This window comes from Rousettus aegyptiacus, unplaced genomic scaffold (assembly GCF_014176215.1).
Source record: "Rousettus aegyptiacus isolate mRouAeg1 unplaced genomic scaffold, mRouAeg1.p scaffold_m13_p_3, whole genome shotgun sequence".
Taxonomy (NCBI): Eukaryota; Metazoa; Chordata; class Mammalia; order Chiroptera; family Pteropodidae; genus Rousettus; species Rousettus aegyptiacus.
Window position 1 is genome coordinate 14462926 of NW_023416306.1, and position 25775 is coordinate 14488700.

General features: G+C 42.1%; 1 protein-coding gene across 11 annotated transcripts in view; it reads left to right on the forward strand.

Annotated features, from left to right (window-relative positions):
- Positions 1–25775, forward strand: part of ASTN2 (astrotactin 2) — a 900155-nt gene that overhangs the window by 345044 nt on the left and 529336 nt on the right. For 10 of the 11 annotated variants that reach the window (XM_036238510.1, XM_036238511.1, XM_036238512.1 and 7 more), the window contains one exon: positions 610–762. The exons of the other annotated variant lie outside the window; for it this stretch is intronic. In XM_036238510.1, the coding sequence (XP_036094403.1) occupies positions 610–762 (153 nt within the window). The remainder of the gene's footprint in view (positions 1–609; positions 763–25775) is intronic. 11 annotated transcript variants of the gene reach the window in all.

Here is a 25775-nt window from a genome sequence, read left to right on the forward strand (position 1 = left end):
CTCTCCAACCTCATCTCCTGTTCATGTGCGCTCTGTAGCAGCCACACCGAACCCCTTTCAGGTGCTCAAGGACCGTGCTCTTTCTGGCTTCAGATCTTTGCACATGCACTCTCTTCTACCAAGGATACTCTTATCCCAAACCTCTGTAGTCACCCCACCCTGATTCTATCATCTCTGCTCATTTCTACTCATTCTTAAGGTCTCAGTGAAGATAGTGTCTCCTCCAGGAAGCCTGCCTTGACAATCAGGATGGGAGAGATGGCCCCTCTTGGTGCTCCTCTGTACTTTGTACTTTCCTATTGCACAGGTATTACAGAATGTTGGAAATGCTTAGACATGTGTCCTACTGAGCTGTAAATTCCTAGAATCACAGATTGTATCTCACTTTTCACCATCATATCTCAAGGGTTTAGGTCAGTGCCTGGAACATAATAGTTATTCAATAAATAGGTGCATAAACCAACACATACATCTGTACTGGCACTTGTGGCTTCTTTATCATCGCTGGGTCAGGGAGGGAGCCCCAGGGGCTCAGGGTGGCCAGGCGCAGCCCTCTAGGGACTGGAGGTGGATCAAGCCCTAACCTCAGCCCCATTGCCCAACTTTTAGGGGCAGCTGAGGCGACGCAGGAGACAGTGGAGTCTCTGATGCAGAAGTTCAAGGAGAGTTTCCGCGCTAACACACCCATCGAGATCGGTCAGCTGCAGCCAGCACCGCGCCGAGCCTCGACAGGAAAGCGGAAGCGGAGGAGCAAGTCTCGAGGTAGGCCCTCCCAGCACCTGTTGCCAGGGCGTCAGTGCGCTGTCCCAGGTCCTGAAGACACCAGCAAGAGCTGTGCCCTCTTCCTTTACTTCTCTCTGCTCATACAACTCGTGCTGTTATCTCCCTGATGAATCATCTCAGCAGAGGCCTTGGAGACAGTAGATCCATGCCCCTGGGTGTAGAGCTAAGGTCTCTGAGCCCCAGCTGCCTCATCTGAGAATGCAAAGGCATAATCTATCTTTTACAGTGGTTGAGAAGATTAGCAACAATTTATGGAAAGCACCTAGCACAGGACCCGAGCTAGTAGATGTTCTTTAAATTGTAGCTGGCATCATTTTGAAGAATGCAAGGAAGGCGGACCATTCTTGTGGAAGTATCATCAAGCTGGGATCCCAGAGCAGGGTTCCGGCTCATTCTTGAATAGCCTGAATAATGTGGCACTCAAGAGTAGGAGCATTGCAGACTGGACAGAACTGGATTCAAATTTCTTTTCAAGTTTGAATTTGAATTTGTGTTCAAATTCAAATTCACTAACCATGTCACCTTAGGCAGGTCACTCTGCTTCTTTAAGCCACTTCCATCTCACAACATATTTAAAATATCAGCGTAATATCTAGCCCACCATGCAATAAAAAGCAGATCTTCCCATCATTCTCCTTTTCTTCCTCTCTCCCTTCTCTCCTCCACATTATCATCAACATCATCTTCTCCTTCCCCTCCTCGTTCTTCTTTCTCTGACCATCTGTGTCACTTTGTATGTTGGACAAACCGCCTTATCTCTGCTCGATTTCCAAATCCCATTTCATTTCTCTCAGTCTACTCAACAGTCTCCAGTTGGTCACTCACCTTTTTGCCTCTGGCTCCTCCAGTTTCTACTAACCTGCTTCTGATAATGTTGCTCCTCTCCTCTCAGTGTCAGTGGTCGTCCAGTGCCTTCGGAAGTGTTTGGGCATATGAAGATGATGTTCAAAGCCACCACAGAGTTCTGATCTCTCTGCTGTCTCTTCTAAATCCATGTTTCCATGCCATTCTCTGTGCCTGAAATCTATGAGCGGAACCCTACGAATAATTGTTGTCATTTATTGGCACTTATTCCAGGCAGCAGACTAAATACTATAACCATCTTATCTCAGCAACCCTAAGAAGGAGTTACAATAAAAATTTCCATTTTACAGATAAAATACTAAGGTACAGATTGCTGCAGTAACCTGCTCAAAGGGACACCCTAGTGAGTACTAGAGCCAGGAATAACTAAGAAGTCTGAGTGTCAGACTTTTTAACTAAACCACCATGTTCTGTGCTAGTGAAATCCTACCTGTCTTTGCAAGTTTAACTTGAATGACACATTTCCATGAAGACATCACTGATTGTCACAGTCACAGTTCACTCTGAATTCTCCCATGGGTAAATTCTCCCACATCTTTATACATGTGTTAAACACTGATTTCATTTTTGTGTAATGTAATTTGCTTTTGTCTGGCTCTCTCCTTAGCTAGACGTAGAGTTCTCTGAAGATGGGAATTGTATTATTGTTTGAAGCATCTTTGCATTTCTGGATCTAAATCAGTACCTGCACACATGTTAGACACTTGCTGTTTGTTGAGAGAAGGAATGTCTAGGTCTCAATCCTGGGAAATGTTATATCCAGTGAAAAATCGAGATCTACTCATTGAGCTGAGGTCACAAATTGAGGCAGAAATTGATGAAGCTCCTTTTTGCAACTCATGTAGCAAACCCTAGGCTGAACTGTGAGTGATAAAGAACAGTTTCTGTGAGGTCAGCGATGTGGGGCGCTAATCCCAGCCCAGTCAATTTCAAGTTGCGTGGCTTTGAAAGAGTCATCAGCTGTCTCTGGGCCTCAGTTTCCTCTTCCGTAAAATGGGAATGCCAATCCCTACATCCGAGGATTGCTGTAAGGATCTGATAAAATGATGGCATGCTCGGCTGATGTTGATCAGCAACTGAATAAATGCTGTCTTACATTTGTTCTGAGTTGGACGTTCAAGGTCACTGGTAATTTTTCTCAGCCATACCTATCTGTCTTTATTCCTCCACCATTCACCAAGAATCGCCTTCCTCTATTCTTACCAATACAGCTCTCGTAAGTACAATTGATTCTAAGCCCATAACCTCCCCTCTCTTTACTACCAGCCTGAATTTATTTCTTTAGTGTTATATCCTAAACGTTTTCATGTCACTGAATTCTTTCCCCAAATGCTCCTTTTCATGTACCACAACTGTCCTAACAAGTCCCCTATTGTTAGATATTTGGGCTGTTTCTCTTATTTCACCATTGAAAACAGTGCCACTTGGCACTTTTTTCTTTTTGGCAGAAAACTTGGCCTTCACCTTGGAATCTATTTCCTTCTCAGAGCAGAATTTCAGAATTGGATTATTAAAGGAAATCTGATGTTTGAATTAGACCATGATTGGATATCAAGTTATTTTAATTTACAAGTTAAATGGGGCCTAAGAAAACTAAAGCATAAAGAAATTCAGTCTTTCTTTTAAATATATGTCAAATCTGTCCTCCCTTTCTCTGTCACCGTTATAACCACTTCCACCTTCCAAATCCCACTTGAAACTATACATTCCTTGAGATTCAGTCTCCCCAAAGCAGCCCAAGTCATCTTTTCAGAAACATAAACCAGATAAGGTTATTCTTCCGCTTAAAATCATTCAGTGGTTTCCTGTTATCCTTAGAATGCAATTCACGCTCCTTTTCATGCCTTATCGATCCTGATCCTTCTGGATCTGTCTTCCGCCCTCTTCACTCATGTGGCATGTTCTTGGGCTACAGCCACACTGGCTTCCTTCGTGTGGCACAGGTGCATCAAGTGGTTCCCTGCGTTAGCGTCCGAGAACTTGCTGTTCCTTCTCCTTGCCATACCTGTTCCCTTCCTGGTTGCTCTCCCTTCACACCTTTCAGCTCTCAATTCCAGTGCCAGCTGCTCAGGACCGTCTTCTGCGATGACCCACTCTAACCTTTAGCCCTTCCCGTCCCAACCCGCTACTGTCTGTCCCATCACCCTTTTTAGTTCTTCCATAATATTATGGCCTAAAATTATTTTTATTTGTTTTCTCATTTATTCTCTCTCAAAAATATGTTTTATATTCTTAAACCTAATATACAAAAAGTGTTTAACGAATATTTGTTGAATAAATAAATGAGATAAACTCATTGATTCATAGCATATTAAATGTGCTCAAGTAGATGCTGTTAAAATAATTTCTAAAATGGCTTAATCACATTGTACTCGTGATTTTACTGCCATCATTGGATAAGTTTTTTGCAAGAGAGAATAAGGCCTGTACTTCCCAACTCACACACTTACCAATACAGGTCTTTAAGATTTTTCTTGGACAAAAGAATTTCATGGTTAATAAAAGTTTGGGGAATTCTGCACACTCCTTCTTCCTACTGGAAATTCCTGACTGCGTCTTCAGACTATTAAAGACCCCGGGGAGGCCTGCGCTACAGAAAGATGGATTGGTTTGTTTAGCTCAATGTCTATGAAACACTCTTGACCACAGACTCAACTCTCTACCCCTGGAACATTTATAAACATCCTGAGGAACAGATGTAACCATAGAAATACAATCTTCTGTTAGCTTACACTCATCATCAAAAATCCCAAAGACTATGGTCTAAATCCTCAGTCTGTCTCTCTCCTCTTCCCACCACTTAAGCAGCTGTGGGCCTTTTGGCCCAGAGCAGAAGCACCTGGCCCCTCTCTGCTTCATTAGGCTTCATGCCCAGTCCATGGTACCCAGAGATATGCAGAAGAATGGGTAACAGAAAGCCATTGTCAAGGAACTGAGCACATGGTTAGAAGCAGCCCCATCTGTTTGTGTAGCTATGGCTACTCCAGAGATGCCTGGTAGATGCTGAAGTACATTGTTCTTAGGCAGACAGGAAGACAATGGAGGACTTGACTGCTGCTCTCACATCTGTGGCAGGGGTTTATGGGGCAGCTGTTGGGTAGTCACTCCCTCAAGTCCATGGGCAGTCTAAAGGAGACTCTGACAGTCAAATAAAGTAGAGTTAGATTTCCTTGAGGATGAGGAAGAACTTCCTGAAGCTCATGCAGTGTAGGCAGTGGTCTTTAAAAATAAGACTTTGTATTTGAAATTCAACCATTGGCCAACTGAGTGATCTTAAGCAAATGAAGGATCTGTGTTTAGCCTCAGTTTTCTCATCTGTAAAACACCAAAATCACATGTAGGTTGTGAGGTAATACCTGCAATGTGTGCAGCCCATGTCTGGCATGTGGTTGACCATCGATAAAGTGTGGCTAATGTTATTGTTGTCTTCAGGGTCTTGCTCATTTGCCCTCTAGAGGCTCACACATCCATCCCCTCGGCTCTAAGCCATTGCCTCTGACTTGGCTGAGGTATTGTTATCCCTCATCCAGATTCTTAGAGCAGCTTCTTCATCCACCAATTCATCTTGTACCCTGACAACTGGAGTGATCTTTCGAAAACACACTAAATCTGGCCATGTCACTCTCCTGCCCAGAACATTTTCCTGATAATCTGTCACTTGCCTTGGGGGCTTCTTAAGGTTTTGCAGTAACGTCTTCTTAAAGGCAGATGAGAATCCACCTGCCCCCCCCAAAGAGTCAGTAGCTGTGCTTGAAAGACTTCAGTCATAAATCCTAAATTCCAGGTTTCATTATATATAAAAAAATCCATTATATTCTATTCCATAACATGTACATGTTTATTTTAGCTTTAAGTATATTACATTATTTGTCAGTCGTATTATATAACTTTTCTCAATAATATTCACATCCCAGGAAAAACAACCATGCTTATGAGGATTACACTGGGATGATAATGGACCATCTTCAGAGGGTTTCATAGGATCAAATGAGATAACACCTGTAAAGCACTGAGCATGGAGCCAGATAAAAGGTCCACACTGGGACTGTGTACTCTATCATTTTATTAGTACTATTCTTATCACTACTATTTTATTATTATTCTTAACTTTTGTCAGTATTATTACCCATTAAGGACACATGTACCCTGTTTTAGGAGCAAGAATCTATAAAATAAACAGCACAATGTTTAATAGGCTTAAGAAGTAGCCATAGCCTGTTACACAAGGCGCCTTTCTTGCCTGGATTTCAGCCTACCTCCAATCCGCTCCAAGCCCCACGCCGCTGTATTCAGTGGTCTCAAGCACACTGGCCATTTTCTCCTTCCCCCAAAACACCTCACTTTCCAACTGTGTGTAGTGATCATATTCTCCCAGAAAGACCCTCTTCTTCTTCCCTCTCTTTCCTCCAGGCAACAAGCTAATACTGCTTTTTCAAAATTTAGTTTCTAGGGACCCATCACCAGTCTGTGCGCAGCCCCAGTTTAACTGAGTGAGCCAGTCCTTTGTCTGGGCACTTGAAGCCCTGTGCTGTTTTCTGTCACAGCCCTTATCAGTTCATCATAAATATGTGGGACTCATCTGTCTCCCTCCTTAACTCTGACAGTCCTATGATGGAAAGGACAATGATTTATGTCTCTCTGTAGCTCAAATACCTAACACGGAACTAGCATAGAATTAGCGCTGGCTGAATGGAAGAATATATGGATGGATGGATGCATGGAGGGATGGATGGATGGGCAGATGGATGGATGTATAGATAAAGAAAATAGTTGGGGATCCTCATGGAATACAAAGGATTAACAAGTGTGGTGCAACTAACATCTGATGAGCATTTAGTATGTTCTAAATACTATGTTCATCACATATTGTCTCATTTAAAAGCGTCCCCAAATTCCAAAAGGTAAGGACTATAATTATCCCCATTCTACAAAAGAAGAAATTCAAGTTTACACAAGTTTGTTCAATGACTTCCAAGTGAATTCTGAACCCTGACAAGGCCACATTTCAGTTCCCAGGTCACTTGAGTTTTAGTCTTTATCCTGGCTAAGATCTTGAGTCTTTAGCTTGGCTGAGATCTTCGAGCTGTGAAATTGTACAGGGCTAGTGTAAATACTGGAAAGGAGTTGTCGTAGCTTCTCTTGCACTGACAGGTGTTTCTGTATCATTGGTGCTGCAAAGTTCCCTAAAGTGAGGCATCGCTCTCTCTGAGAAAACAGAAAGCCAGGACTGCCCCCTGCAGACTCTTTCTGGCCCCAGAGAACCAATACCATGTCCTCACAAGCAGCATCCCCAGGGGTTAAGTCACTGTCCAGTGCTCTGTGATTTTTAAGGCACTCAACCCACTTTTTTTGGTATGTCATACATGTATAGGACATGCCACCCAGATCTCTGCCTACCAGCACATCATCATTTAATGAAGGATGCCAGAGATTGGACATTTGCACACCACAGCAGGATACATAGGAGGGTGTTGTGGTCTGGCCTGGGGTGTTTAGGAGGCAAGGAGAATAATTAAAGAAGGCTTCACAGAGGAGGTGGCCTTTGAAGAATGCATTGGCATTAGAGAGAGAGGCAGAAAGGCATTACTGGGAGAAGAAAGAAAATATGCACAGGTACGTGGCAGTCATGCTGTGCAGGACATTCTGGGAATATTTGGGGAGAACTGTGAGCAAAGCAGATGCTGTTAAGGTGGGAAGACATCAGACCCACCGTCATAGCCAGGAGCTGCAATCCACTCCTGCTGTTCCCAGCTCCGCCCCACACTGGGAGGACAAGCACATTCTGGCTTCCTGATGGACAAGCCCTAATGTGCTCTTTCATTGTGAGACACTTTCCTCAGAATGCAGGCTAATGTTAATATACATTTTTTCCTGTTCATTAGTAACTGGCTATAAATTATTCACTTAGTTGAAAAAATATTCAGAAACATTAATGGTTTTAAATCATTTGCCTTATTGGGTGGTTGCTCTGCTTAAATATTGAACAGGCAGCCAACGGGATCAGTGTTTGTTCCTTTGATTCCCATCCTTCTTTTCCCCAAGCCCTTTGTCCCCTTGGCAGCTGTCCCCTCCTACCAAGGAGTTTGGGTGGTGTTCACTGCCCCTTTGCCAAAGGAAGTTTTGATGCTGCGTAATCAAAGCGAAGTTCAGCTTAAATCCGTGAGGTAGTCACAAGGATAGAAAGAAGATGGGAGAGACCCCAGGTACTGAGAGTGTCGCCCTCAGTCTGTGATGAAATAAGCCCTTTTCTTGGCTCCTGTGCCATTTCTCCAGCTTGGTTTTCCTCCCCTTCTCACCATCGCTACATGTCAAGAGCCTCCTCTTCCTTCAAAACAAAGCCTTAAAGCTACTTTCTCCATGAAGTCTTTCCAAATTTTCCCCAAACGAAAGTCATGCATACTTCCTTCAAACTTTGATAATCTCTCCACGGCCTTCCTTCTGATATTTGTCATTTATTAGTTTTTATTAGAGTAATTTATGGTCGCTTCTCTTCTCCCTTAATTCATCTCTCCAAGTATAGTGACTATGTCTAGGTCATGCCTGTGCTTCCATTGACTAGCCTAGTTCCTGACAAATAGCAGATGCTCGATTAATGTTTGATGAATTAATGGCCAGTTAACCAAATAAGCTGCCTGATCTTGGATAAGACCAAGCCTCAGTGTCCCCTCCTAAGACGTCATGTGGCTTTGTGGAAATGAGCTCAGGTTCTGGGGTCAGAGCAATGTGGACTCGTATGCAAGCTCTGTCTCCGCCTCTCGACTTTGGGAAATGACTGATTTGTGCTAAGTTGCCATTATCCAGTCTGCCAGCTGTACCGTCAGCCTCCTCATAAGGAGGCTGGAAGGATTGGAATTAATGCAAGGAAAGTGCTCAGGGGGCCGCACCGAACATAATAAATACCTAATGAATCTTCATTGTTAATTTGGAAAGCAAAGATGAAGGGGTAGACAATTTCCAACAGATCAACTCCAGTTCGTATGGTCTTTGACTTTAAATTTGATCGGAGGCATTGTTGTCTCATGAAAAGTCTGGTATTGGAGTCAGAGAACCCTGTCTTGAACTCGTCTCTAAAGTCCAGTGGGTCCTCAAGGAAACTGCTAAATTTTCTTGGGCTTCCATCCCCAGCATCTGGGGATATGATAATACCCGCCGTTCTCATTTCTCAGGGCTGTCATGAGCATGTGCTGGAATGCTTATGGAAATACTTCTTTAAAGCGCTCTGTAGATTAGCTGCATCCTGAAATCAGAGCCCTGGCATCTTCAAAGATAGGGAATGATGTGCGTATTTGATCTGGGAGCCTTTTTCCGGGGGCTCCGGCTTTCCATTTCTTGATCACAAGCCCCTCCTAAGAGATGCTGCCAAGGCTGGTACCACCACCACCCAGCCATCCCCAGGTCGTGTAAGGACTGAGGCACGGGAGAGCTGATTTGTAGTCAGAGCACACAGCTGCTTCTATAAATCTTCCCTGATGTGTCTTTCAGAGAAGTTTGCGTTCCTGAAAGTGTCTGTCTCCAGGCAGTTTTCCTTGTTCGTCTGAAATATGTCAGGTGGCTCTCAGTTAATTCTCTCTGGCCAAGCTGGATGGAGGGGCAACTGCAAGCATCCTTAACAGACGGCTCTGGACCAGATTCTGGTGGAGACTAGGGACACACCTCTGGGATATTTCCTTCATCAGAGTGGTTCAATACTATGTCAGTGAGAGTTGTGGCATAGTAATTACCCTGAAACTTTGAGAGTTAATACAGCAACCATTTATTTGGCTCTTAATTCAAGTCAAGTATTTGGGCTGAGTTCAACTGGGCAGTTCTGGTCAGGATGGGAGAGGCTCAGCTGACCTGTCACGTACCTGTGGTCACCCAGCTGTCTGAGGCTGAGTCACATGCAGAGGGCTCCAGAAACAGCAAGGACAAGCGCCATAAGGCCTTTGAGGCTTCAGCTTAAAAGGTACACGTTATCCTTTATGCTTTATTCTGTTGCTCAAAGAAAGTCATGGGGCCATCTCAGATTCAAAGAGTGAAGAAATAGAGTTTATCTTTTGCAAGTGGAAGGGAGAAAAGTATTGAAGTGAATTTGGAGGCCTACAAGTATTGATAATTCTGCGAAGCTTCTATTTTATGTTAAAACCTGGGCCGAACCTCACAACTCCACAAAGTAAGCATAATCCCATTTCGCTGATGGTAAAACTGAGGCTCAACTACGTGAAAAATCTATAATGTGGTACAGTCAGTCAAGGAAGGACCCAAATCTGATTCTGATCCTTTTGTAGATGATCCAAAGACAACAGGCATATCTTCTTTTATTGCTCTTTGTTTTATTGAGCTTCATAGGTGTTGTGTTTTTTACAAATGGGAGGCAAGACCCTCCACTAGCAAAAAAAAAAAAAAATTACAACTTGCTTTATTATGAGACTTGCTTTATTGCAGTATCTGTGGGGTCTGGAACTGAACCTGGAGTATCTCAAAGGTATGTCTATTTACTTCTTAATACCTCTGCTGCCTTGTCTCTTTTTAACAGTGCTAAAGAGGTTTGGATCTCAGGCCAGTGTTAGTTAGATACAGCCTAGCTGGTGGCATAAGGAAGGACAGTAGATTTGGACATTGTCCCCATCCTTATAAGGGCATATGGTTTTGTTTAGGATCAGAACATTTTTTTATAAACGGCCAGATAGGAAACATTTGCTCCTTTTGCAGACCAAGAAGCAAACTTGAGTCTAGTATGTAGGCACTTATACAATGTAAGACAATTTTCTGCAAATTTTTACTGATAAAATTTAATATATAATTATAAGTAAGTACCATTTTTGTGCCAAAGTTCCCCTAATGAGAACAGAATGTATTTATGACACTAACATGTGAATTTCACATAATTTTCACATCTTCACTTGATCTTAGCCAAAAGACTGAGAAGCAATTCATTTTCACATCTTAACGTATTTTTCTTTTGATTTGTTTTAACCACTTAAAGATGTTAAAACCATCCTTAGTTCATGGGCTGCACAAAAATAGACAGTGGACCGGATTTGGCCCATAATGCCTGGTGTTAGGCAGCGTCTCAGTTTTGGTTTCGTAGAATCCTAGATCTAACCCCACACGACTATCTACCTGTGTGTGACTTTAGGCAAAGATTTAATGTCTCAGAGTCATTGTTGCCTCAGGCTCCTAAGGTCATAATAATAATTTCTGATGTTCTCTTAGTCTGTCGGATATGGAAATGAATTTCAGGGTCATCTAATCCAACCTGCTGTAGATATAGATGTCTAAAGTGGTCAAGGGAGACCTCATCCATGCCGCAGAGAGGAACTAGCAGACCTAGGAATGAAAGTCCCCTGATTTACGAAATTGCCCTATTTTCATGCCATTTCAACGTGGAAAAGCATGTAGCCCATATTACCTACACTAGGACTTACTGTTGGGATAAAACACATTGTTAGAAGCTGGCAGCTTGGGCTCTTTTCTAATTCAACTGTAATCAAACGGGTAAATCACTTAGAAGATTACACAGAGAAAGCCATGCCTTTTCTCGTGTTTGAGAGAGAGGCGTGAGGATATGGGGTAGAGGCAGCAGCCATTAGCAGGAATTTTCAAGCTGTGCTCCAAATAGGCTCTTGGGGGGAAGGGGTTGAAGTGCGTTGCTGAGTGAGTGGGGCTCTTCCATCCAGCTCCCATTCTATATCTATATATTGGGCTCCAATATTTCTGGGGAAAAGTCCTAATTCTAGAATAGATGATTTTAAGTACACGAGTGTTTGTGTTTGTAATGAAAGCTTTCATTCCTATATGGAAAGGAAGCTGGCAAATGGTTGCGTACACTTTCCACAGCATGACACACAAAGCTGACGGGTCTTTATCATGTTACATGCACACACACACACGCACAAACACATGCTGGATGAAAGACAATTTTTTTAATATAAATATATGTTTATTTCAAACACGAAGAAAAGAAACAATGTAAGGAGTAAGAGGAAGTGGAAAGCGTGAGCTCTGAGTTTAGAAGCTGACAGTGTGGTGACTCGAGGTGGGCGGTGAGGTGGGGTGGCATGAAGGTAAAGGGAAAGCACAAGGAAGAAAAGCACGAAAGGTAATACTGTGGCAACAAGCCCAAAGCATCATTCATCACAGTAAATACAATTTACATATTAAAACGTAGAGATAGAACATATTATACAAAACAGCCAAATGCTATTTAAAGATTTTCCTAAAACATAAAGACAGAAAAGTTTGACAGAGAAGGGAAAGGAAAACTAAATACTAGGCAAATACAAATCAAGCGAAAGCTTAGGCAGAGTCTAAATGTATGGCAAAATACTTCTGTGAGAAATGCCATTGAAACCTTGATTGGAATTGCATTGAGTCTATAAAATGGCTTTGGGCAATATGGACATGTTAACAATTTTAATTCTTCCAGTCCTTGAAAACAAGATACCTTTCTATTTAATTGAGACTTCTTCGATTTCTTTTATTAGTGTCTTGTAATGTTTAGTGTAGAGATCTTTCACCTCTGTGGTTAAATTTATTTCTGATTATTTTATTGTTTCGATATGTCTTTATTTCCCTTTCAAATAATTCATTGTTAGAGTATAAAAATGCTACTGATTTTTATGTACTAATTTTATATTTTGCAACTTTACTGAATATGATTAGATCAAGTTTTTTGTGGGGGAGATGGACTCTGAGGGTTATATATACATTGTATATCTCAAAATAAACAACAACAACAAGAGGCAAAAACACTTTAGAAATAAGATGGTCGTTAATTAATCATAAAAATAATGGTTTACCAGGATACAATTGAAATCTGGGAACGACATAGCTTCAAGATTTGCAAAGAAAAAAAATTGAGAGAAGTGCGAGGATGACTTGGTGAATACAGAATCCAAGTGAGAGCTATTACGGCACTCTTCCTGTTAGATCAAGTAGGCAGAATAATAATAATATAGATACATTGAACTGTACTATTAAAATATAATCACATAGACATGTATACAGTTCTGCTCCCATAAATCAGAGTTTAAAGATTTCTCTCGAGAAGTTAGAAATTCTCTTTATAGATGTTGATACCTTCCGACTTCAGTTTTCTAGCTTTGGTACAAATTCTTGAAGTTTCATTTTCAGTGATGACTTTTTGCAACATTTATAACTAAATGCGCTTTAATTTTTCTTCCTCCGGAAGACTTTTTTTTTTTTTTTTTTTTTTTTTCAATCAAGGGTGGGAGTGGGAAGTAGCAGTCTGTGGGCACTGATTTTATTTTGGTTTTGCTTTTTTGGGGGGGAATGGGGTAGTAGATGGGGGTTGTGGCTGAAAGAGAATATTCCCAGGAAAACAGTCACTATCAAAACATAATGGTAGTGTTTAGTTTCAATCCATCTTCCTCATATTTCTCCTCCAGGCCATAGCAATAGTCTATTTTGTTAGGATAGCTTCTGAAAGTAGAAAGGTCCAATGGATGGCCTAGTTATGAAGGTGATTTGTCAGCCTGGTTACCTTGCCAAAGATGTTGGCTTGGAAGGGCTGGTGTGATCCCTTCAGCGGAATGTTGTGACATGAGAGCAACACTTACAGATTCCGAGAGGGGGAAGGGTCTTGAAGAAGGACTACATGGGGATAATTCAGCAAGATCTTGAGAACTCATGACTAGGTTGTTTTACTGATGATCGTAGCATCCCAGAATGCCTGAGATCTCTTGATAGACCTTCTGGCCTCATTCTGACCCTCAATGTCTGTGATCTCAGCACATCCCCAGCTGCAGAGTGAGTCCTTCCCAACTTCTCTAGTGCTGCTGCTGCTGCTGCTGCTGCTGCTGCTGCTATTACTGCTGCTGAGTTCCATTTTTTGGATTCTAGCCTCTCTTGCTGTGTCCCTGCTCAGGGCCTCCAACCTGACTTTCATTCATTCTTTCAGCTGAGTATTTACTGAGTATGAGATACCGTGCTAGATCCTGAGATGGCAGTGGAAAACGAGACGCATAATGTCCCCAACCTATGGGCTTAAGGTATGGAGAAGGAAGCAGGCAGGCAATCAGTCAAGCAAGGAAGCATTCAAGTGCAATGATTACAAATTGTTGTAAGTGCATTGGAGGAAATGACCTTGGTGTGGAGCACTCAAGTCATCCACCAGGCCTGCAGCGAAACCAGTCAGGCTTCCTGTTCCTTGCCTTGGCTGGAAACCATCGCTGCCCATGACCCCCCAACCAAGATGGAATTATAGGAAGAACAATTTCTGAGGCTGGTGTCGTAGTTGTTTTTATTCTGTTTTCTACTTTGGAATGTATATCTTACAGGAAACAACAGCAATAATTGGCCACTTATTTTGTGCCCATCACTGTTCCAGGTGCTTTGAAATGTATTATTGTAGCCACCCTTCTGTAACCCTATTATGTAAAAGAAACTGATGTTCATAGATAGGAAGTAAGTTGCCTAATCTCACTTGGTCAGTTGATGGTGGAACCTGGTTGTAAACTTAGATCTGTCTGCTTCCAATGCTGCTGTCTTTTCTCCGACATGGTAGCTGTAGCTATTTGCAGTGCCTGCCTCTAAGACTTACAGTCACATCACCTGTGTGGGGTCTCTGCACATACGGCCTTATAGGTTAGACTGAAGTTCGGCAGAAATAAAGGCAGCCACACAAAAGGACCCTTTCCTGAATCCCCTAATTATGCTAGTAGGATTTGCATTCATTTTTCTTACCTAATTATTATTAAGAATATGCCATCTGTGTAAATTAAGTTCTATGATTTCCTTGTAAACTTTTGTGCAATTTACTTAAAAAATTCTAACCTTTATCTCCTTTCATGATGGAAAGTGTTGGTTTGATGTATAAGGTCTAATTGTTCCCACCACGTGTTAGGCATCCAAATGTAACTAAACATTCAGGTTAAATGATGATATCACAACTTACTCAGTTTGCATTTTACATCCAATTGAAAACACAAACCCCTCGCCTCATTAATCCTTTGCAATCCAATTTTTCCCCCCCTAAGTGAAATGATCCTTTTGGGACACATTTATATCCTTTTAACAGCCGCTTGACAGTTCTGCTGATGGAGTTTGTATCCAACTTTGCTACTGGATAGTGACAACTTGCCCTGACGGATATGTGTACCTAATTATTCTCTCACAGTTAGATTTAATTAATGCTTACCCTCATCATGATCTTGCAGCTAGCAAGCACTCGCTGCAGGAGCAGTTAATAGCAAAAGGATTTCTTATTTAGCCAAGAGAGACTCCAAAAGGCTTTGCAGAAGTTTTATACATTTGTAAGAGGAAAAAAATCCACCCAAGCCTATTTCATTTCTTCCCCACATTAGAGGCACATGTGAATGGATTTGAGTCCACATATAGGGATGGGGTTGTTAAACCTAATTTCAGACTAAATGTTGCTATTATGAGCAGCTCCGACAGACCCACAAGGAAGATGTATATTTTTTAATATCTTAGCTTAGAGTCGAGGTTCCCTTGCTTCATTTTGCTTATGTCTCTGTGCAAAATATGTATCTGTGTATTTTTCTAACTAAGCGTCTCCCCAAATGCCACCCAGAGTTCAGTAATAAATAGCTATGTGAGAGAGGAGATATTAAGAAGAAATGACAGGGGAGACAGAGTTTGAAGATAAGATTTGGAAAGAGATTATTAGGAAAATTGCAATAAGGAGGGGGAGTATGTACTTATAAAAACCCAGTAGATGGGAATACTTTGCAAATAATATGCCCCAGTACATGCTTGTGAAATATTCATGTGCCATTTGCTTTTGATTATCATAACGGTAATGCCTTGTTTTTGCAAAGAGCTTAACAGTTTACAACAGATTTTCACATTCATTATCTGAGGTGATCTTTGCAGCATCTCTGGGAGGTGAGGAAGGAGGCATTCGCAGATGAGGAGACTGAGGCCCAGAAAGGTTGAGTCACTTGTCCACAGTCCCACAACTAGAAAGTAAAAGAACCTGGCACTGAAGCCACAGCTTCTAAAGCCAAGTCCAGTGCTGCCTTCACTACCTTATGCCACCTCCATTTAGGTTTGAGAATACATGCAGGGAAGATTTAAGTGAGTGGCTCAGATAGCAATCCCTCTTTGCCTTCATTTGTCTTGCTAAAACATCAGCAGACTCTCGGCTAAAAGATACCATCTGAGTTAAGAGTAATATGATGCTAGTTACTTTAACGATTACATGCAATATTAATGATCATTATTACCGTGTGTTATTATGGGAGAGTTCCTCCAGTAAGATCTGAGAAGCCTCCAGTAAAATGTGGTCACTGTTTCAATGCCTTGACCTTGAACCTCCAAGGAGCCTAAAATGAAATATTCTAGAAATTCAGGACTACAGAATAGAAAGTGAGTCCTTAGAAATCACCCCATAACACGGGTGAGGAAAATGAGGCAAAGAGAGGGGCGGTGACTTCTCTGTCGTGCAGATCTGCACCCCCAGCACTGGTTTACTGACTCCCAGTTCACATCTCTGTCCACTGCACCGTAGCTATAACATTACCCTGGAAGAGGCTTTTTGATGATGAGAAACTGAGGGCTTGAAGAGCCATAAATGGACTCAAGTTCATACACTGACCCAGAGGTAATCATCAGCCCCAAATCCTGTCTCCTTAATTTATGTAAATTCAGTTCACTTCAACAAATATTGTTTGTGCAAGTGTTATGTGCCAGGCATTGTGTTAACTACTGTGCTTACATCTGCCTATGAAAGCACAGATAGCATGTTACAGAGATGGAAAAGAAGAAGGTGACAACTCATCCTCGTTTGGCACTGTGGGTAAGAAGAATGAGAAACTATTTCCCAGGAAAGTCCAAGTCTGAATTTAAACAAGATGACCTTAGAGAAGAGGGCTGAGGAGAGCGGAGTGGAGATGGGTATATCTGTTCTCCTAACGTTCTTGCCTCTCTGTGTCCCAAAAGACGAGAATCTGAATAGAAGAATAAAGGCTAAATGCCACTGGAATGAAATCTACATCTGGCCAGCATTTTACAGTTTATGAGACTTTAGCATCACCATTGTTATTGCATTCTCATTCACCAAGGACCTCCCATGTATCAAGCACCATGCCCATTTTTTCAGTATGTCTAATTAAATCTTTAGAATATCCCTCTAAGGTTGGCACTACTATAACTCCCATTTTATAGATAAGAAAATCAAGGCTCACAAGACAAGGTTCCCTTGCCAAAGGTCATATAGCTCGTCAATGGCAGAGTCTGAATTTGAACTCAGATCAATTGAATCCCAAAGCCCTCTTAACTGCATCATATATGGCCTCAGTTTTTGAAGCTGGGCTGCTAGAACACAGAGTGTTGGAGCTGGGAGTGGTGCCCACAAGGTCTGCCTGTGAGTCTCCTCTCCGTTGCTTCAGGACAGTGAATCTCAAAGGGTGGTCCCTCCATCCCTGAGAACTTGATTGAGATTCAAATTTTCAGACACTGCTGCTCTGCAGTGGAGCCCAGCAATCCGGTGTAACCACTTTCCAGGTGGTTCGAATGCATGCTTAAGTGAGAGAGCCACCACGCTAGGATGACACTCTCATCTTGGGCTCCTGTATCATGGAACCCCACAGGGCCAACAGGACTGCACATCACTGGGTCAGGCCCGTTGGGAACATTGTACTGTTCGTCTGGTCTGTTTTTTTAGTGCTATTCTATTTTACATGGGTGGTCAAAGCTGGCTTAAATCAGGTTGAGGGCTGAAAACTTTGTAAGAAATATGTCGTGTGGAGCATTGAGCTGTAGCATTCATTTGAACTGTTAAAAGTGAGGGGACAAGTTTCATAGTCGCCTCTGTTTGCCTTCTCCTCAGCAAACCCACCCAGTTGATAACCCCAGCCAGAGAGGTCTTGTTGACTTCTTAAGGCTTTTATTTAAGTTGTCACTGAGCAAGCAAGGGGAAGAGATATTCCTATCTTTCTCTGCCAGGGCCCCTGTCCAGCCAACCAAATCAAGAATCCATTTATGTCTTACTTTGAACCTCTCCTCCTTCCCCAGAATGTGGATGGCTGGGTGCACCCCTCGAAGTTCTTCCCATTGAGCAGAGGTGGTCTATTTGGGGCATGTATCCATTGATGGGGCCAATACCTCATTGTGATATCAGCCTGGCCTTCTAGATCCCCAACCCCCTGCACCAGGTGTCCATAAGTGTAAGTCGAGTAAAAGGTGTCAGTGGTGGATGACATGGGATCTGGCTTTGCTTGGTCCTGCTCCTGGACGTGCCAGTTGTCGTCCCTACCAGGTGACTTGGTGTATCCGACAGAATTCTGCTCTTGATAGGCAGCTCTGGTTTTCTAGTCTCTTAATTGGACTCAGTAGCATACCAGGAACTTTCCCCTGCAAATGCATAGCTTTCTCCCGCAGATGGCGTGGCCTTATTCCAGAAACTTGGGGGTCTGCATTATGAGTCTCCTAATTGGCACTTGCGATAAATTCCACACAGTATTCATTATCACCAATGACTCTTATACTACAGGGTCCACCGGATCATATGGTCCAAATGGCAGGGTTTGCGTCCTAGCCTGACCTACTGCAGAGTCTTTTCCTCTATGATTCACTCGGAGCTGGCAGCCTTCCATACCCCAGGGAAAATGGGTCAGGGCAATATCCCCAAGTGTTTAATATGCTGCCTTCAGAACCCAAAGAGGCCTACCAAGTGTTCTGCTTCCTTCCTGGAGGTGTGAATTATAGGATGCGAGGATTTCTAATTTGTTTTGGAACAGGTGCTTGGTATGCCATAGACCACAGAAACCTACAATCTTCCCTGATGTGATGAACCCCGATTCTTCATCGGGTTCCTTGTACCTTCTGGAACATATTTATCTGACCAAGCTCTTAAATATACTTTCACTTTCTTGTTCATCTGGTCCAATTATCATAATGCATCAACACAGTGTACCAATGTGATATTCTGCAAAATGTCCAGGTGTCCCCTGTCCCTTTAGACTGGTATGACAGTTAATACAGCTCTGGGGCAAGACTGTGACTCTGTAGTGTTGCCCACCTGCTGTCACCCCTTGTGAATGGAAAACGGCTTCTGATTCTCCTTCCGGGTAGGGATGGAAGAAAAACTTATTTTCCAGATCAATAGCCACAGACTAGCTACCCGAGGCTGTGTTAATTGGCTGTGGCATAGGCACCGCATCTGACAGCTGCAGACGAGCCTCCCATTTGTGTGTGTTTGTGGTACCCCATTGCCATCCTGCTGGACCCCTCTGAGTTTTTAAGGGACCAGGGCGGTGATTTTAATGGAGACGTAATGGAGAGCACTCCCCCTGCCGTTCACACACACACCTTTAAGGTCTTTAAGAGCATCACTCATCACATCTGTTATCCTTAGGATGAGATACTGGTTTTGGTTTCTTCTCTTGGCTGGAGATGGGACTGCCTCTACTTGCCTTCCTCACTGTGGTAGTGTATCATAGAGACCAATGGAATGAGGTGAAGAGGTCCCACCAAGTATTACATAATCCATGTAAATTATATGCTTGGGGTTTGGGTAAGTGATTATCTCTCTGTGAAACAGACGTAGGTGAGGACTCCATCTGGTTACCTGGCAGGACGTTTATCCCCTGCTCTGTGCCTTTGGTCTCTGGGTACCGGTGTCAATGTGTATTCATTTGGGTTTGCAAAATCTGGACATTCCTCTTACCAGGGTGTATGGTCACCTGCATGAATGCTTGTAAGTCTCTCCGATGAAGGCCTGTAGGAACCATCACTTTATACACTCTCTATGGTATTGCATCCTTCCTCAGGGGGACCCAGACTCTCCTTCAGCCTATGGGTTCATGTCTAGAAACTCGGCATCTAGTAGAGGCTTAGCAAATATTTGCCATCATAACACAATGACTCATTTTGCCGGAAGTGTTCAGAATGTGTGTGGGAAGATAGAGTTTTCAGTCACTCGCAAACAGAAGTGAGAAAAATTTCCTAGGAGCCACCATCTTTTTCTATTTCAGGCTTTTATATCCCTCCTCCATACCCAATAGAAGCCAAAATATTTTGTAATTGTTTAGCATTTAACAATTATATAATCTTTGAATGCAAATTATTCCCTTTGATGTGAAGCAATAGCTGTGCAGTGTTCTGGAATTACCTTTTCATGTTCCAGTGCTACTCATCTGTTCACCTCCTCCCAGCAAAATCTACCCACAGAAGAGCTTCTCACGTCGGGTTCCATCACCTTCTGGGGGAATTCAGGGTGACAGACATGTCACAATGAGGTCTTCTAATTTGTGTTGTTCACAAATACTTTATCTCAAAGGTGAGCTAGTGAGGTGGGAATCAGGGTCCCGATTTTTCGCGTTATAAAAAAGTTAATTAAAAGAGAGTCAAAAAGGTTAAGTGATTTTCTCAAACTCACACAGCAAGGAAGAGGCTGAGCTCAAATCTAGCCTCCCTCCTCCTTATCATGTTTTTGTTCTTGCTCTTGTTAGGATAAGCTTTATTATTAACTGTGGAGTGAGAAAAACTCTGGGTTTAATGCACGAAGGAGCACGGTGAGGGGGGCTTTGGAGGGGAGTCCTGGAGGCCACGCCCTTGTCTACTTTCCCCTCAGAACCCAAGGCCATCTGGTCCTCAACAGGAGCCTTCCTGTCCTGGCCGTACCAAACCTTGGCACTCTCAGTCCCTAAGCCTGAAGCCATATCCTGGGAAATCCAGAGCAATTTGAGAAATAACACACCATACCTAGCAACAGGGAATTCATGTCATTTATTTCATTCATTTCGCTGGAGAGTTCCTTGCATAACCAAGTAGATGAGTTCCTGAAACATATACGGTCACATCCCTCAGTGTTCGTAGGGGATTGGTTCCAGGGTCTCTACAGGCCCAAATCTGCTGATGCTTGAGTCCCTTATGTGAAATGGCATAGTATTTGCATATAACCTATACAGTCATCCCTCCGTGTCTGTGGGTTTCACATCCACAGATTCAAACAGCTGCAGAACAAAAATATTTGGGGAAAAAAAAAATCCCAGAAAGTTCCAAAAAGCAAAATTTGAATTTGCCACACGCCAAGTACTACACTGAATCCACACAAATGAACTGACGTGTAGGCGTACCCTGCTGTAGCCTATATGCAAATATAGGTTAAATGCAAATACTACGCCATTTTATATAAGGGACTTGAACTTTCATGGATTTTGGTATCCCAGGGGGAGGAGGATGCCCCGGAACTTAGGGACAACTGTATTTGCATAAGCTACAGCAGGATGTGCCTACGCATCACATTCATGTGGATTCAGGGTAGTGCTTGGCACGTGGCAAATTCAAATTTTGCTTCTTGGAACTTCCTGAGATTTTTTTTTTCCCAAATATTTTCATCTCCAGTGGTTTGAATCTGAGGATGTGAAACGCACAGATACGGAGGGCTGATTGCATGTGTTTGTGAGAGATTTCCAAACCTACACTGTAAACCCTCTTCTTTTTGGGGTGGGCAGGCGGAGCTGGTAATGTGTAATCTTCGCATCACCTGTGCAGCTTTGAACTTTTCCACTAATTTTCAAACGTATTATCTATTCATTCATTCCAAAAATAATTATTGAGCGCCTACTGTATTCTCAGAAACACAACTAAGTATAGAGCATGGTGATGGACAGACAGAGATTCTCACCTCCTGACCCTCCTATTCTGATGGAAGGGAGAGGCAAAAAAGATATGGCATCCTCTCAGATAGGAATACATGCCATGAAGAAAAATGAAGCAGAATATAGAGTTGTGGGAGTGGAGGAAGGGGGTAATTCATATAGGGCAGTCATGGAAGACTTCTCTGAGGAGATGACATCTGAGCAGAGGCCTGCATGAACTGGAGAAAGAACATTCCAGGCAAGGGAAAAGCTGTGTCATGTCCCTCAGGCAAGAGCAAGGTTAATGTGTTCAACAACTGACAAAAAGGCCGGAATGAATGGGACCCTGTGAGTAAGAAGGTGGGCAGGAAGAAAGAAGGTTGGATTGGCTGTGCTCTGGGAGAGAAAGAAAGGGACCATTGATGGCTGCCATGTTTTGGGTTGAGTAAAGTCATGACTAGAGATCTTTTATTTTTTTAGGATGGGGAAGACTGGCAGTGTTGCAGGTTTAAGAAGGGTCGTCAAGAATTATGACCTGGTCCATGAGAATTTTTCATCTGAACTGAATGGTAGCTTTCCAAAATATATGGGGAAGATAGAACTATATTTCTCTTATAAGAAAACAGGGAAGTTTCATGACTTACCTGAAGCCACATGGTAACATTGAAAGAAACAGGACGAGGACTCAGGAATCCTAAATCTTAGTTAATGAGTCTATATAACTAGCCAGTGCATCCAATTTTGAATGACAAATTACCTGGAATTTTTACCCTTTTGCCCTTATAGTAGGTGGGGAGAGGATGGAAAAGATATTTGTATGTGTGTGCGTGTGTGTGTGTTTTTTTTTGCATAAGAGCATTAAAAAATATATATTTCTCCTGCATCCTACCCTGCCGTCATAAGATGCAGGAATCTTTGGGTGGGATCTTAAACCCAGAGAATGCAAAATTCACTGTGGGAGTGCCGTGATACCATGCTAGAAGATGCAGTACGGTGTCTGCTTTGAAAAGATGCCGTTTTCTACTGGGATGGAATGTGGGAGAGCTGAGGGGGAAGTGGTAGTGAAGGCAAAGGAAAAAGCAGACTCTCCTCTCCTCACATGGTGGAGTATTTCTATTTGAGATTAGCAGGCTAACAACTCAGCAAACAGGATTAGATTGGAGAGCCATCTCTTCAAAGCATTTGCCACACCACGGCATGGAGGATGCTGGTGAGAACAACCTGTGCTGCTTCATTCTTTCTGGCCAAGACTTGTTAGTACCTACTGTGTTCCAGGTACCACACCACAGGAGGGAAAAAAGCCCCTATCCACATTTTGAGACAGTGTGGGAAAACTCTTTCTGCCTCCAACAAAGTCTCCCACTCTTTCCTAAAACAGTATCGGCACAACTCTGGGTATTAGAGCAGCTTTGTTTTTATTTTTCCTTCATTTTTTTAAAAAAAATTTGTTTTCTTTTTTCCCTTCCCCCTAAGCTCTTTAAAACTCTGAGCTTGTCCAAGGAAGAAAAGAAGGAGTGCAAATAGCAAATTGAATTTAGTTCATTTCAGTTGGATCTGAGCTAATTAAATTTGGAATTTGTTTAGAGTCCTTTGTGGGTAGGCCAGAGAGTATAATGGACCTTTCCCAATGAAGGGGACACTGAGGTTCCTCATCCCAGATAGAGTCTCCTTCTGTCTCTTCTTCGCCTTACCGAAGCCTTGATTTCTCTGAAAACCTCACTGTATCATCAGCAATGTTTAGCTGTCACACTGTCCGCAAGAGGTATATAAGAAGAACATTGGTTATACTCAAGAGTTGATTGTGAGTCAACTCTTTTATTGTCATCTCCTAGACATGTGGCCTTATACATCAGTTAGGTGACATTCTACTTAATTTTTTGTACGTCGTGGTGATGGCAAATGGACCTACTTAAATGATAAATAGAAAAGTGCTTTTTTCCCCGATCTCAAACATGCACACACACACGGGCAACATACTCTTTGTGAGAATAATCATGGTCATCTGACAACCTAATGGCTGCAGGACAACTATGAGACCATGGCAGGCGGCAGATCTCTGTGTCAGCCTGAGTTGGAAAGGGGGATTTTGGAAAGATTTTGTAGCCCAGCTCCCTCTGATGCCTCCCAATATCACCATTCTCTATCATTGCATTGAACAGAATGAGACATTTTTGATGAAATCTTATACCTTAGCCTTTTCTCTTGCTACGATGGTCCAAAGTAACAAAGATCATTCAAGGTAACAGTCATTTAAGGCTGTTGTTCTTGATTATTTGTTTGCCTATTTTGTTGTTGTTGTTGTTGTTATTGTTGTTGTGTGGCCAGAAAGGTGCATGGAAGCCAGACACTAGTGCTTGCATTATGCCTCACAAGAATCTGCTTTCACAATTTGCATAGGTCCGCAGAGCCTACATTCCTTTTTTAGTTTTGACTCACTCACTACAGAGTTAGGCCAGATGCTCTGTTTCTCTTATGCAGTGATCTTACCTCCACTCTCATGCCGCCCCCCACCTGCACACATCTAATCTAGAATGCTGACCATTCTCTCTGCTCCCGGGAGAGTTGGAGCTAGCCCCTACCATATGTTGCCACAGCTACTGCATTGACCCTTGGTGGCGGCCTTATCACAATTCATTCTGTCACCTTATTTCTTAACTACTTCCTCTATCCAAATGTGAGTTCCTTGATGGGAGGGATTATATCTTATTAATGGTTATACCCCTAATTTACTGGACAAGTTTGACATGTAGTAGACATTCAATAAATGTGTGGAGTAAGCATATAAATAAGTGAATAAAATAAAACTATAAGTATTTGCTCAGTACTCCAACATTTATGGCATTCTTTTAGGCCTTGAAACAGTACTAAGGGTAGATAATATTCCCATTAGAGATGTAAGACTTAAGAGTTTAAAGAGGTCAAATGACTCACCCAGGATCACAGTTAGTTATTATTGCTGTATAATCAATGATCCCAAGGTTGTGGCTAAAAACAACTGTTTCATTTTGCCTACAATGTTATGGGTTAGAAATTCAAGTAGGGCTCAGCTGAGCAGTTCTTGCTTGGAGATTCTCCTGTGGTTTCTGTCAAAATCAGATAGGGAGGGCTGCAGTCAACTGAAGACTCAGCTTGGCTAGGCATCCTGATGGCCCACTGGCATGGCTGGCATTTGATACTAGTTGTTTCCAGGGGCTCTGCTAGGGCAGTTGACCGCTGCTTCTAAAGTGAGCATTCCAACATGATAGTCTCTGGCCAGTCAGGCTTCTGGGACAGTGACTGGCTTCACTCAGTGCAGCACTCCCCAAAGAATTGGGTGAAGCTACTTGGCCTCTTTTGACCAAGCCTTGAGAGACATATAGCTTCACACCTGCCATTCTGTTTGTCAAAGCAGTGAAAAGCCCATCCAGATTTAAGAATAGGAGACTTCATCTCTCAGTGAGAGGTGTGCCAAAGAATTTGGGGGCTATGTTTAAAATCAGCACAGTAACAGAATTAAAGAACCGAACTCCAAATCCTATCTTTTTTTGATATTTTAATGATAATATGTATAATGAATTTTGAATACACAAAATAATTCAGAGCTAACGAAATATATCAGTAAGTGCCTCAGTTCTCCAGATTGCTACAGAAAGAATTATTCTTCTAACGTCACAACTTATGATAAATTGTTGAATTATCTTTGTTCCAATGTCATGCCTGAAATGTAGAGAAGGGAGAGCACTTATCTGTCTGGGATGACCTCTTTGCCCTTAAATACAACCAGTAAGAAAAGGACTGTTTGGAAACAATCTGTCTTCAACAAAAGTACACATCTTAGTATACATTTAACCAGGAACAGGATGCTGGCCTAAATCTAATAAATGCTGTAGACTGGTTTACATTTTAAAATATAAAATGATTCATGTTTATTAAAGAAAATTTGTAAAATTCCTAAAAATGTGACCAGAACAATACAAAATTTCTTTAATGTCATCATCCAAATACTACCAACATTTAAATTTTACTTTGATTTCTTTCTAAGGATGATTTATATTTTTATATGTAATTAAAAAACTAACTTTACTAAGGTATATTTTATGTACGATAAACTGTATCCATGTAGAGTGTACAATTCAATGGATTTTGGAAGATGAACATTTCTATCATCCCCAAAAGATTCCTTGTGACTTTCGTAGCACATCATTCTTTTCACCCGCATCAGACAACAATGGATCCGCTCTTTCTCATTATTGCTTGGATTTGCCTTTTCTGGGTTGCATATAAATGGAATTATGTAGTATGTGTTTTTTTGTGTCTAGTATCTTTTCACTCAGCTTAATGATTTTGAGGTCCATCTGTATTGTTGCACATGTCAGAAGTTCCTTTTAATGTTGAATAGAATTCCATTATCTGGATATGCTTTATTTTATGTATTCACCTGTCAGTGGACATTTGGGTTGATTCTAAATTTTTGCTCTTGTGGATAAACCTGCTATGAACTTTTATGTACAAGCTTTGCATGGATATGTTTTTATTCCTTATTAGTAAATGACTAGGAGTGGAATATCTGGGTCATATTGTTGTTATAGTTTTAAGTTT